The sequence below is a fragment of the Cajanus cajan genome, chromosome 9, assembly GCF_000230855.2.
Source record: "Cajanus cajan strain Asha chromosome 9, NIPB_CcT2T_4, whole genome shotgun sequence".
NCBI lineage: Eukaryota > Viridiplantae > Streptophyta > Magnoliopsida > Fabales > Fabaceae > Cajanus > Cajanus cajan.
This window is the reverse complement of record NC_138525.1, coordinates 18,329,932-18,347,151: the sequence shown is the minus strand read 5'-3', so window position 1 is coordinate 18,347,151 and position 17,220 is coordinate 18,329,932. Positions and strand designations below refer to the sequence as shown.

Below are 17,220 nucleotides of genomic sequence, written 5' to 3'. Positions count from 1 at the left end.
TAATTTATTAAATATTTTCTTTTAGACTATATATCTCAAATTATTTACATTTTTAAAAATAAAAATTAAAATTAATTAGCCTAAATATATGATCATGGAATATATAAGTCTAGTTTTACTTTTATAATATTAATACTACTGTGAGTAATTTCACATTCATCTAAGAAGGGAAAAAAATACATGATCAAACCTTTCTTAATTTTTTTTCTTTTTACAATTATAAATATTTGCCTAGTTTAAAATTAAATATGTGCTACTTTGGTTATATATTATAATGATCAAATTTAATTATTATTTTTTTTCAGCTCAACATGTTAATAGATTGAGTTGGGGCCGGTTGACCCGGAATCCGCAACAAGGTTCTGAGTTCTGACGACACGAAAGAAACACAAACGGTCCACGCTGGCAATCCCCTCCTGGACGCAGCGACCAATTAGAAAGAAGCACACGGATTAGCATCATTTATCCAATCCAAATTACCTTTGAAGTCTTCAAAGTCCACGGTCTCGGATCCCCAATTAAACCGACCTAACCCTCGTATTACACGCTTATATAAAAACAAAACCCTGTTCCCTTCTTTTCATTATTCTTCCTTCTCACTTTCCAAAATTCAATCTTCCAAATTTCTAATCTTTCAATTTTCCTCTCTCTTCATCCATGGCTCGTACCAAGCAAACCGCTCGCAAGTCCACCGGTGGAAAGGCCCCAAGGAAGCAACTCGCCACCAAGGTATTAGGGTTTTCAATTTTTCAATTACCACTTTTTCTCAATTCCCAATTATTCAATTGACAATTTTTTCTTCAACCCTAATTGAATAAATGTGATATGTGTAGGCTGCGAGAAAATCTGCGCCAACAACCGGTGGAGTCAAGAAGCCCCATCGTTATCGCCCCGGAACCGTTGCTCTTCGGTAATTAGCTATTTTCTTCAATGGTTCTTGTTCTTGTTTTTCAACACTTTTTGCTAAAAATTGAATTTTTTATATCGTGATTTCAGTGAGATCCGAAAGTACCAAAAGAGCACGGAGCTTCTGATCCGCAAGCTCCCCTTCCAGCGTCTCGTTCGTGAAATTGCACAAGACTTCAAGGTATGTTCAAATCTGTGAAGAACCCTGATTTTTCATTTTTCTTTTGTTGTTTGGTTTTGTGACTAAGCTTTGTTTGTTTGAATTGTTTTTGCAGACTGATTTGAGGTTCCAGAGTCACGCGGTTCTTGCTCTTCAGGAGGCTGCAGAGGCTTATTTGGTGGGTTTGTTTGAGGACACCAACTTGTGCGCCATCCACGCCAAGAGGGTCACCATCATGCCCAAGGACATTCAACTTGCACGCCGCATCCGTGGAGAACGTGCTTAGGCTTATAGCATAGTTGTTACCTTTCCGTTTCGCAATACTTTTATTGTTTTTAGGTTTTTAGTTAAATTTCAGTTTGCTATGCGATGTATAGATAGATATATGGAGACAGCATTTTACCTATTGTAGTTCCTAGACACCAACATTTGGATAATCGGATTCTGCTCATTTTATAAGTTTTGTGTGGATTTAGCTTTGTTATTTTCAAGTGTTTGCGTTTTGGTTATTTGGTTATCATATATACTGGGGATGTAAGTTTTCATTGAATCTGGAACGATTGGAGTTTTGTTTGTATTCGCTTGAACAATTTAGCCAGCCATTTGTAATCTGGGTGGGGGCATCGATTAGCTGAATTGAAAATAATCTAAAACCAATTCTGTTTCTGAGTTCCTGATTCATAGGAACAATTATAGGATTGAGTTAAAGGAGTGAGTTCGCGTGAAAAGGGTTCAATGTATCTGAATCTGTCACGGGCGTTGTTTGTTCTTGAATTTCTTCTATCATGAATAACATTTTATAGTCAATTGTTCACAAATTGCGTTAGGCACTTTAGGTGGAATGCGAATTATTAAAGTCTGTATCGTTACTTGGGACGTTTGTTCTGCGGTTGTTGACCTAATCACAAGTGAAAAAGGATATCCCATCATTCCCATGGGCTTTTTACTTAAGGGAAAATTTGAGTTGGGCCAAATATACATTTCGAATTTGGTTCATGATATACACAACTCTTTTTTATTTTTTATTTTTATAAGTACACTTTCTTTATTTTCTTTTAAAATTTATAAAATATTGTAATTCTTTTTTAAATTTTCTAATTTTACACTTTCAACTTTTAATTTACTTTTTTTTTCATATACTTTATATAAAAATTTTAAAAATGAGAAAAGATGTATAAAAAAAAGTATTAAATTAAATATTGTAAATATAAAATTAAAAATTAAAAATTAAAAATTAAAAAATTAAAAAAATTTAAGATACTTATATTTTATTAAATAATTACATATTAAATTTCTTTAAACTTATGAAAATGAAATACTTGAACAAATAAATTTAATTTTTAAAATAAAGAATCTTGATTAATAAAGTAGAGTATAATATTTAAATCTTTTAAGTTTTGACTTTTAAATTAAAAAATTATTATAATAAATAAAAAATACTAATAAATATTTTTTAAAGATTATTTTTTTTAAAAAAATAATTATCCACAAATATTTATAAATATTTGTAAATATTAAAAAAATATATAAATACCCACTTAATAGATATCTGCACTAATATAAAAATATATAAGAGATGAATATTTATCTGATGGAAAGAGATTACTGACAATACCTACCATGTTCGATTGAAATCCTAATCAGAATTGTATAATTTCATTCATTTTGTGGTTCCTTTGCTCTAAAGCTAACCATTTTTGTTCACATGACATAAACAAGTGACATGTGGCTGACTAGTGATTGTTCAATGCAAACAATATGGGAGGTTAATAATGATAATGGAACACAGCATAAGAGAGAAAATTATCAAAATATTTAAAAAATAAGATTATATTTCCTACCCTTACCTCCAACAAGTTAACAACTAACCATTAATATATTGAATATGTACTTGTAACGAGATACCTCTCTCTACTTTGAATTGATGCCTTCTCTACTCTTCACTCTTTAATAAGATTGCCTATCCACGTCAAGGAGGGTTCACCTGCAAAAGGCATTCTGACGCTTAAGTAAATTATTTTATCAATGTAATAAATGCGAATTCATGAACAATAACTTCACCTTGAGATCCAAACTATATATATCGACCATAATGAGCTCAGATCTTGATGGATTGTAAGTTAGGGTTATGGATTAGGTAATACACCGATAATTGGTTCCGAACCTATGATTAAGTCCTAATCACTCAAGCACCATGATTTATATTATAATTTTGTTCCTTAGTTGGCTCTATCGGCCACATGTAGGGGACAACTTGTTTATGCTTATCCTCGGCCACCGAGGGTGTCAAGACAGACTGTATAAATCCTTCGGCTCGAAGGATTCATAGTTGAAACCTTGGTTTCATTCATTCTCATCAGCCATCGAGGATGCTGAAATCTTCTTTGTTAGTATGTGATGCTTCGATAACAATGGATACCGAGGGCCTCCCCCAGTTGCCAGTGATGTCGAGCTTATCCTTCCTATTATCATGGTGAGTGTCGAAAGGGTCTCAATTTTGTCGGTTTACAATGACAAGAGGTGTTGTCCAGTATAGAATATAAAATATGCAATATGCAAAATTTCAAATATATTTTTTACCACCAAATACAAATACATATCTTAGTCTCTAAAATTTATATTTATATCATAGTTCTAAATAAACTTTTTAATATATTTATATTTCAGTAAAAGTATATTAATTTATATTTAAGAAAGTTGAGCCGGGCGTAGGAAAGTCACGCCGAACATGTGTGAAGCTGCGCCGGGCGGAATTCTCTGCTTTAGACGAGGCATTAATTTCGCCGGGCGCGCTCAGGGCGCGCTGGGCGTGATCCCTACGATGTTTTACATGTTTTATGTCTTATTTGATGGTGCAAATTGTCTGGGAATTGCCTTATTACTGTGTTAACGTAAGTGATGTGTTTTATGAGCATGATAATGACAATAATCTCCAAATGATGATCTTATGGGTATGATTATGAGAAATGTGAAATGTGAACAAGTGACATGAGAGATGATGTGAATTACGTGCTATTGTGAATACTATGCCTATGAGAATGTGAAACGTGATGAGATAAGATAAGTCATGAAATTTCTTGACAAGTAAGATTTTGAGTCCATGAGTTTGTGAATGTGTGACATGCATCATATACATTTATGTGACGGGGTACGATATGAAGTATATCGTTAGGGAAGGCCCTCCAAGTGTGAAACATCTTGGAGGAGTCCTAGGGGATAATGCAGTTTGGAAGGCCTAGTTCTGCCCGTTTGTGTGCATGGGACGTATCCTGCGCGGTTTCGCTATCCCGACAAGACCCTAACAGTACATCCTTCTAGTTGAGAGTGCAAGGTTGAGCCGGCATGTACTCCTAAACTACTCCAGGTATGTTGCTTCGGCAGCATACCACGTGATATGTGATACTAATTGTGTATAACATTATTGCATGATAGATGAATATGCATGTGATACTAATTGTGTATGTATATTGTTTATATGTGATTTGTGATTGTGCCTTGTATTATGTTTGTTGTGTGTGTTGTCTAACCTTTATTTCTACACTTGAACCTGAGTGAGGTGTTTCTCACTCTCTTGTTGCTCTTTGTATGCTTTCAAATGGTGTTACAGGTGATCATCAACATGAGGATGTTGGTGATGAGGCTTAGGCTTTAGTTGGGCGTGCTTTGATAGGATATGTGACATCGGGACATAGTTAATGTGAGACCCTTTTTCTCTTTTCCTTTTTCTCTCCCTGACACTCCCCTCTCACCCATTCTCTTCCCACTCTTTCTTTCTTACTCACTTGGCTGATTCTTCTTTTCCCTGGACTGAAGGTGGTGATTCAAGTTAGGTAGAGCTAGCTGATCTGTGTGGAGATTTCTTCCCTCAAGTTTCTTCTTCATCTTCTATTCTAGTTCTTTTCCCGAAGCTTGGAATCTTCTACCGAGGTAAGGGAAGTTAGTAATTTTCTTTCTTTTGTCGCTGTTTTTGGCTGTGGATGAAAATAGAAACTCATTAGATGTTTATTGATGGTTGATTCGTGGCTGTGTTGAATGAGAACTTGTTTTTGGGGGTTTCGGGGATTTTGAGAAAATTTGGGGAAATCCTTGATTTGTTGTTGCATGTTGAAAAAGGTAGTATTTTTGGGTTCTTGGATGGAAATGTGATAATTTGAACCGATTGCATGTGCTTGGGAAGTTGATTTTGCAGGTTTTGATGAGATTTTCGAAAGTTTGAGGGTTGCTGCTGGGTAGCACGCCGGGGGTAGTTCTTCGCGCCGGGCGCGTGACCATCAAAGACTTCATTTAGGCAAGTATGCCGGGCGCAAATGGTGAATGCGCCGGGCGGGCTTGAGGATGTGAGTCTCTGGATGGCCCTCGCTGGGCGTGGTGGAACCGCGCCGGGCGCGATATCAGTGGATGACTCAAGTTTTGAGGTTCTGGTGTGGCGCCGGGCTTGGCTTTGTCTCACCGGGCGTGGAGACTCCATGGGAGTCTCTGCCAGAGGTGGCGCTGGGCGCAATTTATATTGCGCCGAGCGTGAGACTTGGAGAAAGTCTCTGCATACCCGGCGCTGGGCGCGGGTTCGTACGCTGGGCGTGTGAGATCTTGTGAGGTCTCTGCCTTCCCTCACGCCGGGCGCAATAGGTATTACGCCGGGCGTGTTGGTCCCCAGTGCTCTTTGGTTGTGCTGCGCTGGGCGCAACCACGAGTGCGCCGGGTGCGGAGGTGGAATTTTACTATATGCTAAGTTGAGTTGAAATGAATATGATGGGGTGACTAGTAGATAATGAAGTTGATGATGTTGAGTTGTGTTGTATGTTGACAAGTTAAGTTGTGTTGTATGATGATGAGTTGAGTTGTGTTGTATGTTGCTGAGTAGTGTTGTGTTGTAAGTTGATATGTTGAGCTGTATTAGTTGTATATTGTTGTAAGTTGATATGCTGAGCTGAACAGTTGTGTTGCACTGTGTGTTGCTTTTGGATGTTGTAGGCTGAAAGGCTTAGGTGTTGTAGGCCGAAAGGCTGAGGTGTTGTAGGAGATCTCCGAGGTGATATGCGTGACGACGCATTTTGTGTGTATTGATAAACTGCGTGGTAATAACTGACAGGATGTTTATTGATGAATTGTTGATGGTTGTAATTGCTGTTATTACTTAAAAATTTCCCTATATCTTGTTTTTTTTATACTAGCTTACCCTTGTTGTTTCCATGTGTTTGAACTGCGATGATCATACTTGTATGGGAGCAGAGCAGGGTTAGATTTGTGATAGGAGCAAACTTATAGCTGGCAGAGGACGGAGAGTCTTAACTGGCTGGTGTTTGGACGTTAAGCCACTATCTGGCTATTTTGGATTGTATTTTATATTGTACGCCCTAACTCTAGTCAGGTTGGAACATTTGTATATATTTATATTCTAGATCCTATATTTATATACTCGTTCTATTCTGTCTAGTGTTTCCGGTGTGCTGCGGTTATAAGTGTGGTGACCTGCCGGGTCGTTACAGTTAAGCTTAGTTTAGGATTTTATTATTGTTATTTTGTTTTGTATAAACTCGTGTTTCATTTTCTTGTAAATTTCGCATTTGACCAAGATTTACGTTCATGAATGTGAATTCTCTACTCTTATGTTAATGGAATCATTCTTTTGATTCAAAAGATTTTATTACCTAGGGAATATGTTTTAATAATTATTGTACATGTATATTGGGGTAGAGGGTGTCACATACTATATGATCTTGATATTTTTGTATAATTAATATCTGATTTTAAATTTGATATGAGAATATTATGATATAATTGGATAAAATTTTAAATTAATATTTTATTATTGGTTGATAATTAGAAAATAAAAAAATGATAAATACATTTTTTAAATTTTATATCTTTGATTTAAGATAAATAAATATATTAAGTTATATTTAAAATGTTAAAATTTAATTTATAAATATGTAATAAATAAATATTTATAATTTTATAAATTATATTATCATTATAAAATAAAAAAATATTTTAAAATATATAAATTATTATTTAAAATTTTAAATTTATAATAAATAATTTAAATTGTATCATAATATTAATTTTAAATAGAAATAAGTAGATTGTTAATTATAAAAATAAATATATATACAAATAATGATTAATTAAATATAATATAATAATTATTATTAGTTAATATAATTAAATATAATATGATTATTATATATATTATTATATTTTTATAACAGTCCGAGCACACTAGAATGAAAGGGATCCAGAGATAGTACAAATCTGAGATTGTATAGTTGAGGATGACTTAAAAGAATTAATTTGTACTACTTATAATAACAAGATGCATTTACTTTTTGATAACTTTTCTCATTATAACTCCACATTTAAACGTGCTTGACTTGGAGTAATTTGGGGATGAGTGACCTTATGGAAAGTTTTCCAAAAAGTGTGTGAGCACATATACACACACGCGCACACACGCACACACACACACACACATATATATATATATATGTATATTGTTGCATGTATATCAAATAATTGCTTGCATGATAATCCTAGGTAGTTAGAGTTATGTTTTTTGCTACTTTAGTTGATGAACTATAAAATATAGGGACCTATCAGGTTGTTACATACTTAGTGTTTTGATGAATGATTAGGTTACAATGGTTGTAAGACATGCTTTGGGACATGAGGTTGACCTGATGCTTCTAAGATTGATTGTTGTTAGTATAAAAATAATGCTTGGCCAATAGAAATCACATTTTGTGAGTACAAATTAGTTTTTGATTGTCAGTTTTAAGATACTATATGGATCATGTTCATGTACTAAAAAAGAAAATTATCATGTACCGTTACCATCATAGTTTCCTCTATCACAATCGTCATCTCAATTGTCATAGGTACCATCACCATCATTACCACCATTATTGCCACACCACTATCTATACTAGTGATGGTGGTGGTGACAAAGAATGTTGTGATGACGATTGTGATAGAGACAACTTTGATGGTAGCAATATGTGATAAATTTTTTTGTAGCCTTTTAATATGAATCGTCTATTTTAAGCTAAGGTTGCTATTAATTATTTTTCCTTCTCATTATAAGAGGTATTCTCATTTGAAATGTGTCCATATATATAATTATTTTTATTTAATAGTTATAGTAATAAATATTATTTATAAACTAAAGATATATATATATATATTATTTATAAATTAAAAAAGTTTATTATCTTAATGATTTCCTTACAAATCGACTTGAGCTGACGAGTTTTTCAGTTGAACCAGTGAATTGGAATCAAATTGGTTCAACCAATATTTCCATCTACAACTTTTAAAAAGAAATTACGAAAAATATGCACCCATGAAGGTTGAACCTTGCCCCTATAAAGGAAAAAGTCTTAGTTTATGCAAAAAAAACACTGTTGTGCCAACAAGTTTGATTAATATATGTGCAACTTAAATTATTTTTATAGTATACTATGAACTTTAAATCATATATTTAATAATGTAATAAATATGCACGTATTATTTTGTGACATCAAAATTACAAGTATTCCATATATATTTATATATTATTTATACAATTTGTAAAATCCCAAATTTTATACAATAGTTAATTATTATTTTTATATTTATGAAAATTATTTTCTTATAGTTATTAATTAATAAAAAGGGTTTTTATAGAACATTTTAGAGATTTTTTTAATATGTAAAAAAAATTAATTTTTATATGAAATTATGTTTTTTTTAGGCCCAGAACGGGCTGTTCCAAAAAGTGAAACAGACTGTTCCAAATGATAAAAGTAAACTATTTTTGAAGTAGCAGAACGGGTCGTTCTAAAAGTGGAACGGGTCGTTCCAAATTAGTAAAGAAGCCAATTTTGGTTATTTCAGAACGGGTCGTTCCCAAAGTGAAACGGACCGTTCCAAGATTCTAAAAATGCCTAAAAAGTTTAGTTGGAAATGAGTCGTTCCAATTATGGTCAATGTGTGTTAAAATCAACCCCAGAACGGGCCATTCTAATTTTGAGAACGGGCCGTTCTGATTTTTAGAACGGGCCGTTCTGATTTTTAGAACGAGTCGTTCCAGTTGTAAATTTTGCATATAACGGAGGGGTCCAGAACGGGCCGTTCTGGTTTGAGAACGGGCCGTTCCGGCCACCCCTGAATGCCTATAAATAGGAGGCATAGGCTGTGAAAAAAAAATTATAACTAAGAAGGTAAAAACTTAGAGAGAGAAAGAGAGAGAAAGAGAGAGAGAGAGAAAGAGAAAGAAAGAGAGAGAAAGAAAGAGGGAATCCAGAGGAGGAGATTAGCAAGGTTCTGCTCTATTTTCAGCTCCTGCTTATCGAGGTAAGGGGGAGTGATAAACCTCGCTCGGGAGTGTGGGAATAATTGTTGAGTAGTTGGATTGACCCCCAATTCCTTGCCTGATGTATGTTTCTAGGAACATGAATGTGTTCTGTTTTACTTTCTGATTGCCCTACTGTGTTCCTTGTTGGAAGTGACGAATAAATATGTGGTTATTTTAAAAATAGATAAATTTTTAATATGAACTAAAATGTTCTGTGGGTTCCTGTGCGGACCTTACGAGGAATAATTATGACATGACCATATGAAATATGACAAATGACAAGGGACATGAGAATGAACTATTGAGATAAGCTATGATTATGAGAATATGAAAAATGATGACATGATGTACTAAATGAAATTCTGTAATAAGTCAAATGTTGAGTCAATGAAATAATGAATGTATGACATGCACATATGCATATATAACTCCATGTGTGCTGCTTATGCCGCATACCAGTGATGTACTGAGATATTTAAGGTGTACCTTAGGGTCAGCCATGACGTAACATGCTAACAAGGTGTACCTTAGGGTCACCCACGACGTAACATGCTAATAAGGTGTACCTTAGGGCCACCCACGACGTAACATGCTAACAAGGTGTACCTTAGGGTCACCCATGACGTAACATGCTAACAAGGTGTATTGGGTTACCCACAATATAACAAGCTAACAAGGTGTACCTTAGGGTCACTAGTGAAGTAACAAGCTACGAGAAATGTGAAACTTCCGTATGGCCATGCATGCATTTATGAGTCGAGTCCATGACATCATTGCATGATAAATGAGTATATATATGATATTGATTATGTATGTGTATTGTTTACATGTGACTTATATTTGTTGTTGTGTGTGTGTGCTATCTAACCTTTATTTTTGCACCTGGAACCGAGTGAGATATTTCTCACTCCCTTGTTATTCTTGTACATGTTTAAATTGTGTTGCAGGTGATCATCATCATGGGGATGTTGGTGATGAGGCTTAAGGTTTCAGTTGGGCATGCTCTGATAGGATATGTGACATCAGGGCATAATTAGGCTTAGTTCAGGATGTTATTGTTTTGAAAGCTTTAGTTTCCTTTTCTTTTGTAATTTTGAACGTTCTTAATAAAAGACCAAAATGTGCATCTTTGTCATATTATTTTTATTACATGATTTGGAAGTTATAAATTAATTCCTAACTAGGAGGCACTGCCACCTTTACTGGAATTAATCTATATTTCTTTTATTATTTTTTATGATTTCTTGAGTTTTGATACTTACATGTTGACTTTTTATGATTTACGAGTTACGAATGTGAATCTTCTACCTTATGATATTTGAGACATTTGTTTTATACATGAAAGATGTTATCAAACTATGAAAGATTTTATTTACTAAAAAAGAAGTAATTTTTTTTTTGTTTACATTTATTGTGTTTTAATGTTGGGGTAGAGGGTGTCACACAATTCAACATGCAACTTTTTCATATATTTTTCTATACAGGTTTAAAATAAAGATAATTTTAAATAAGTTCAGAAAGTTGGAATATTATTAATCACCAAATAATAAATAAGATACATTGTGTTAGATTACCAAGATTCTTGAGTTTTAAAATCTACCTAGATCCATTGACGTTGACTAGAGGTTACAATGGAATAACTTTTGGTGCAATGATCTTCTTCAACCAAATCATTGGATTCCTCAAGAGGACTTGATGTTTCTCTTCTAATGGGGAGACAGAGAGACGCGTTTTTCTTCTTCTGATTTGACATGTTGGGGACCATGACCATCTTTACGATTTTAAACTTGTTAAGGTTCCCATTAACCCCTAACGGGCCAAATATGGTTTATACTTATTTGGGCCCATATTAGTTTTTCCCATTGACAGTCTAAAGACTCACTAAAATCATATCACTTTTATTGAGCCAAACTAAATGTAAATAACTAATATAAATATTACAAATAATATATGTAGCCTACATTAATTATTAGAAATAAAATTTCTGACACAGAATTGTAATTTAAGAGATGATATGAATTTATTGAAATTTATAAGTATAAAATATATATGACATGAATATTTTTTTTTAAATTAATACAAATTAAGTCATGCGATTCAATTACTGATCCATTGGTTCAATTTCTGATCCACTAACTCATTTCCCTAACCAATTTGATAATTAGTCCAACTTTTAAAATTATGATTAGAGTTACTAGTGAGGGATTTAAATCTTATTTTTAATGTTTTGATAATCTTTTTTCATATGTCATATCACGGTCAAAAGTATAATTAAGTTTAATTTTTTTAAAATTTTCTTTACGTGGTTATAAAAATTGAGTTGATTACAAAATAAGATGTAAAAAATATAAGCAATTATCTATGAACACCAATACATTACAATACAAATACACATTTAACAGTTCTTAATTCTCGCATACTCTTTCCTCTTATTACATCATATAAATAATTTTTCTCTCAGATCATCTCTTAGCCTACTCAGTCAGAGTGAGTAATCTGTATGCGGTATTGTGAGACCCATCCACTTGAAGATTTTCCGTTAAATATATTATCCTATGTCTGACTAATAGTTATTAATTCATATATATAATCTATTATATCTACACCTTTTTCACTTTATTTTTCAAGATATCAAATTATATGAGGCGTGTATATATGCATGGTGTCGCTGATAGTGAAGGAAGAATTCTGAAAAAGTCTGGCTTTTACATAATAAAAAAACTGTAATTAAGTCCCGTGAATTGAATTTGAAGCTAATATGTACAATGACCCGTGAATCACAGTGTTTATTAAATGACCCGTGAATCAAGATTTGAGACTTACTGATCCGTGATACTGATTCATACTATGTGTCATAAAAGCCACACAACCTGACTCTCATCCCAGATCAGAGTTATTAATCATATCAAGAACACTCCTCCCACTATAATTTTGTCTATGGCAGTTTGTTTGGAAATGATATTTTAGAAACGCTTAACAGGGCTGCCTAGCCAATTTTTTTATTTAAGTTTTATTTTTATAAAATTAATCAATTTTTATATTTTATTTTTATTTTTTAAATAAGTTTTTAATTGGATTTTATGGTTAAGAAGTTTTACTATTTTTTTTTAAAGATAGTAAATATTACAAAGATGGTCGCACAGAAGTTTTACCATTTCATACAATAATAGTTCATTCAATCACTAATTCACTATTTTTCAACATAGTCTCAAATTAAATCTAAAAAGTTTAATTTTGAAAAAATATAATTATAGTAATTATAAGTATTATTTTTAATATAATATTTCTTTCAAATAAGCTGTGAATAAAATAAAATAAAATAATTTGATATATTTATATAAAATAATCAAAATCAGAAAATATTTTTATGAAGAACCAAAAGAATTAGTTTTTAGCCAAATTTTCATATTTCCTATAATCTTATCACCTTCATTTTTGTTAATATTTTATATAAATCATACTATTTTATGGAATTTAATATTTATATTTATTTTACTATTATTTTTTTTAATCAAAATTTAAAATATATTAATGAAATATAGTTTTTAATTTTTTAAATTAATAGTCCTATAATAATATTTATGTGTATATATATATATATATTTTAAATAATTGTATAATGTTATGTACTATCCGTACTGCAAGGCCGAGCTCCCAGCTCGGCATCGCAGCGCATGACGACCTCGGATACGCGCTACGTGACGTCAGCTCGTCACTTAACCAGATCATAACTGATCTGAGGAGATCTCGGTCCAGACGAGATCCGCTATCTAATTAGATCACAACTGATCTCAGGCCCAAGGCCCAACGCAACCCTAATCCATACTAAGGTACGTGCATTACTTATACGAGACATACACTCATACAAACTCTAACTTTAGCATCAGAGTCTCTTTTGCAGGTACCACCCCCATCTTGGAACATCAAGCGTACCAGCGAAGGAGGCTCACCAATCTTACTTGGAAGATCATCTCTACGGCAGATTTCCGGTAAGAACATTTGGCGCCCACCGTGGGGCCGATCAAGACAGCTCTTATCGGCCATGCTTATGGTATTCACTATAAGCCATAGCAGACGCGCAACAGACGACACAAACCACTCAACTACCATGGACAAGAAGCCACATTGAGGAGACTGATCGACCAGGTTGAACAGATGCGGCAGCAACACGATGCCGATCTGCGAAACATGCGTGCCCAGCACGAAACCGACCTAGCTACGATGCGGACCGCCAATGAAGCAGATCTAGCGACGCTATGCGCTGAAAACGAGCGGATTCGCGCCCAGCTCCCTCGGCGCCCCTCTGATCATCCTCCTGAGGCGAGCAACCTCTACGAGGAAGAAGGGCACTCGGTCTCTCAGCCCTGAACTGCGACTAGGGCACTGACTCCACGACCTACCACGCATCGGTCTCATGTTCCAACGAACAAATCGGTCCATGAAGTCAGCAAAGCCCCAACTCATGTCACAGGGGGTCAAGCAACCTTCCGCCGTCATCCCTTTGTGGATGTCATCATGGAGACAGCACTCCCTCAAGGGTGGAACCCTCTCCACCTCGATCGCTATGATGGCACGACGGACCCCGATGAACACATCGACCTATATACGACATAGGTAAACCTCTACACTAACAATGATGCTATATTGTGTAGGGTTTTTCCGACCTCGCTCAAGGGGGCCGTACTCAACTGGTACACCCAGCTTCCCACTGAGTCAATCGACAGCTTCAGCACTCTGGTCAAGCGGTTAACAACACAGTATGCAACGAGCCAACCTCACCACATCACTTCGGCCGCCTTGGCTAGCCTCAGACAGAACGACGACAAGCCACTTCGGGCGTTCATGGAGCGATTTGCAGCCACCTCGGTTAAGATCAGAAATCTAAACCCCGAGGTCGCCCTGCATGCCATGCTCATGGCACTCAAGCCTGGGCCCTTCATCGACAGCCTATGCCGTGAGGCCCTTCACGATATGGACGAGCTTCGCGCCCGAGCTGCGAGCTACATCCAGATGGAAGAGCACACCGCTTTCCGTGACCAGGTTCGTGGCAAAGGACCAATGCAGCCAGAACAGGGCCACAAAGACAAAATCAAGGTCAACAACGATAGCCAGTTCAAGAAGTCGGCTAGGGCAAACAGAGGGGGAAGATATGACTTCTACACTCCCCTGAATGCGCCCCGCGTACACATACTGGAGGAAGCCAACAACAACAACCTGCTCACTCTGCCATCACTAGGTCACACCCCCAACAATGCCGACAAGTCTAAGCATTGTCGGTACCACAGAAATCACGGTCACACCACTGAGGAGTGCCGCTCACTACAGGACCGTATTGAAGAACTCATCCAGGCGAGCCACCTCGGCCAATATGTCCAGCGACAACAGGGTCACCGAGGAGGCTATGGTGGACGAGGACGAGGTAGAGGCTGTGGTTCAGGAGCTTGCACGGACCAACCCTCTGGCTCTCAGCAGCATGCCGACGGAGCAGTGCAAGCCGAGGTAAGCCAAGAAACAAGATCAGCTCTCCTACAGGGAGTCATCAATACAATCGCAGGTGGCTTTGCAGGAGGAGGTGCCACCAGCTCAGCCTGGAAGAGACACCTGCGCAATATCAACAGTGTCCATTCCGCTACCTCGGCTTCGCAACAAAGTTCACCGCCGATCACCTTCACCGGCAGCGACTATGCCGGCGTCAGTCCCAACCAGGATGATCCCATGGTCATAGCCGTGGAGGTAGCCAATTGGGAGGTGCACAAGACACTGATAGACCAGGGGAGCTCGGCAGATGTCTTGTATTGGCCGACCTTCCTCAGGTTAGATATCCCCCACTCTCTCATCCAACCTCACACAGAGCCCCTAGTCGGTTTTGCAGGAGAGCGAGTACACACTCGGGGATACGTGGACCTGCTGACCACCTTCGGAACCTCTCCGGACACAAGGAGAATTATGGTCCGATATCTCCTAGTGGAAGCCAACACCTCCTATAACATCATCATTGGGAGGCCGACGTTGAATCAGCTCGGAGCAGTAGTGTCCACTCCACACCTCACCATGAAGTTTCCAGGAAGCGACGGTAAGATCATCTTCGTCAAGGCAAATCAGAAGACAGCTCGGTAGTGCTACGCCGAGAGTCTGAAGATATCCTCGTCCGGCGAACAAAGCAAGAAGGATCCCCCCACCGTGGCTCACATCACCCACGTGGAAATCACCGATCTCGATCCGAGATCCGACTCCCATGACGAGAGGCCAAGCCCCATTGACGAGCTTGACGACCTCCAGATCAGAAAACTCCCCGGGCAATGCACAAAAATCAGCAAGTAGTTGAGCCTGGATTTGCGGCAACAGCTCGAAGCAGAGATTCTCCAGAATGCCGACCTCTTTGCTTGGTCCAGCGCTGACATGCCAGGTATAGACGCTGACTTCATCTGTCATAGGTTAGTAATACATAAGGAGGCAAGGCCACCGGCCTAGAGGAAGAGGAAGGTCGGCGGTGAAAGGCGGGAGGCCATCGTCACCGAAACCCAGAAATTGCTGAACGCTGGCTTCATCCGTGAAGTCAGATACACCACATGGTTGGCGAATGTGGTCCTGGTGAAGAAGAGCTTGGGGAAGTGGCGCATGTGCGTCGACTACACAGACTTGAACAAAGCATACCTCAAGGACTCGTACTCTTTGCCGAGCATTGACAGGCTGGTAGACGGAGCGTCAGGGCACGCCCTCCTCAGTTTCCTCGATGCCTACTCCGGGTACAACCAGATAATGATGTACCCGCCCGACGAGGTCCATACATCCTTTATTACCGACCACGCCAACTATTGCTACCGGGTGATGCCCTTTGGCCTAAAAAATGCGGGAGCAACCTACCAGCAGCTGATGGACAAGGTTTTCCACCAGCAGATCGGGCAGAACATGGAGGTCTACGTCGACAACATGGTAGTCAAGACCACCTCGGCTACAGATCACGCTTCCGACCTCGCCGAGGTGTTTGCCCAGATCAGAAAGCACAACATGCGCCTCAACCCGGAGAAGTGCATCTTTAGCGTACAGGGAGGCAAGTTCCTCGGTTTCATGATCACTAGCCGAGGAATCGAGGCTAACCCCGAGAAATGTAAAGCCATCATCCAGATGCAAAGTCGACAAACGGTGAAAGAGGTCCAACGCCTAGCCGGACGGTTAGTCTCGCTGTCCCGTTCCAATGCGAAGAAGCTTTCCGAAGCTTCAAAACTTTCCTCACGACTCCGCCAGTCCTACAGAGGCCGGATCACAAAACCGACCTCCTCCTCTACTTGGCGGTAGCAGAAAGCGCCATCAGCGTAGTTATAGTACAAGAGCACCAAAAAGTGCAGACACCGATCTACTTCATCAGCTGGGTCCTCTAAGACGCGGATAAGTGGTACCAAATGATCGAAAAGTTGGCACTGGCACTCGTCACCGCAGTTCGGCATCTCCGACCGTACTTCCAGAGTCACCAGGTGGTAGTCAAAACCGATTACCCCATCAAGCAAATTCTGCGAAAGCCCGAGCTCGCCGGACGAATGATTGCGTGGTCAGTCAAATTATCTGAGTTCGGTATCCTATACGAAAGTCGCGGACCCCTGAAAGCTTAATGCCTAGCCGACTTCGTAGCCGAGCTCACGCCTACTACTGCCGAGGAACCCCAGGTATGGACTCTACACGTTGACGGGTCCTCCAACTCTAAAGGTGGTGGTGCATGTATCATTTTGGAAGGGCCAAACCAAGTCACTTTGGAGCAATCCCTCAAGTTTAGCTTCAAGGTGACCAACAACCAGGAGGAGTATGAGGCACTTCTCGCAGGACTGAG

General features: G+C 37.7%; 1 protein-coding gene across 1 annotated transcript; it reads left to right on the top strand.

Moving 5' to 3' along the window:
* The first annotated feature begins 557 nt into the window (after positions 1 to 557).
* Positions 558 to 1,525, top strand: LOC109815473 (histone H3.3). Its single transcript, XM_020380207.3, has 4 exons — positions 558 to 729; positions 834 to 910; positions 997 to 1,087; positions 1,182 to 1,525. The coding sequence occupies exons 1-4, from the start codon at positions 658 to 660 to the stop codon at positions 1,350 to 1,352; spliced, it is 411 nt and encodes a 136-aa protein (XP_020235796.1). The 5' UTR covers positions 558 to 657; the 3' UTR covers positions 1,353 to 1,525.
* The last annotated feature ends 15,695 nt before the right edge of the window (positions 1,526 to 17,220 follow it).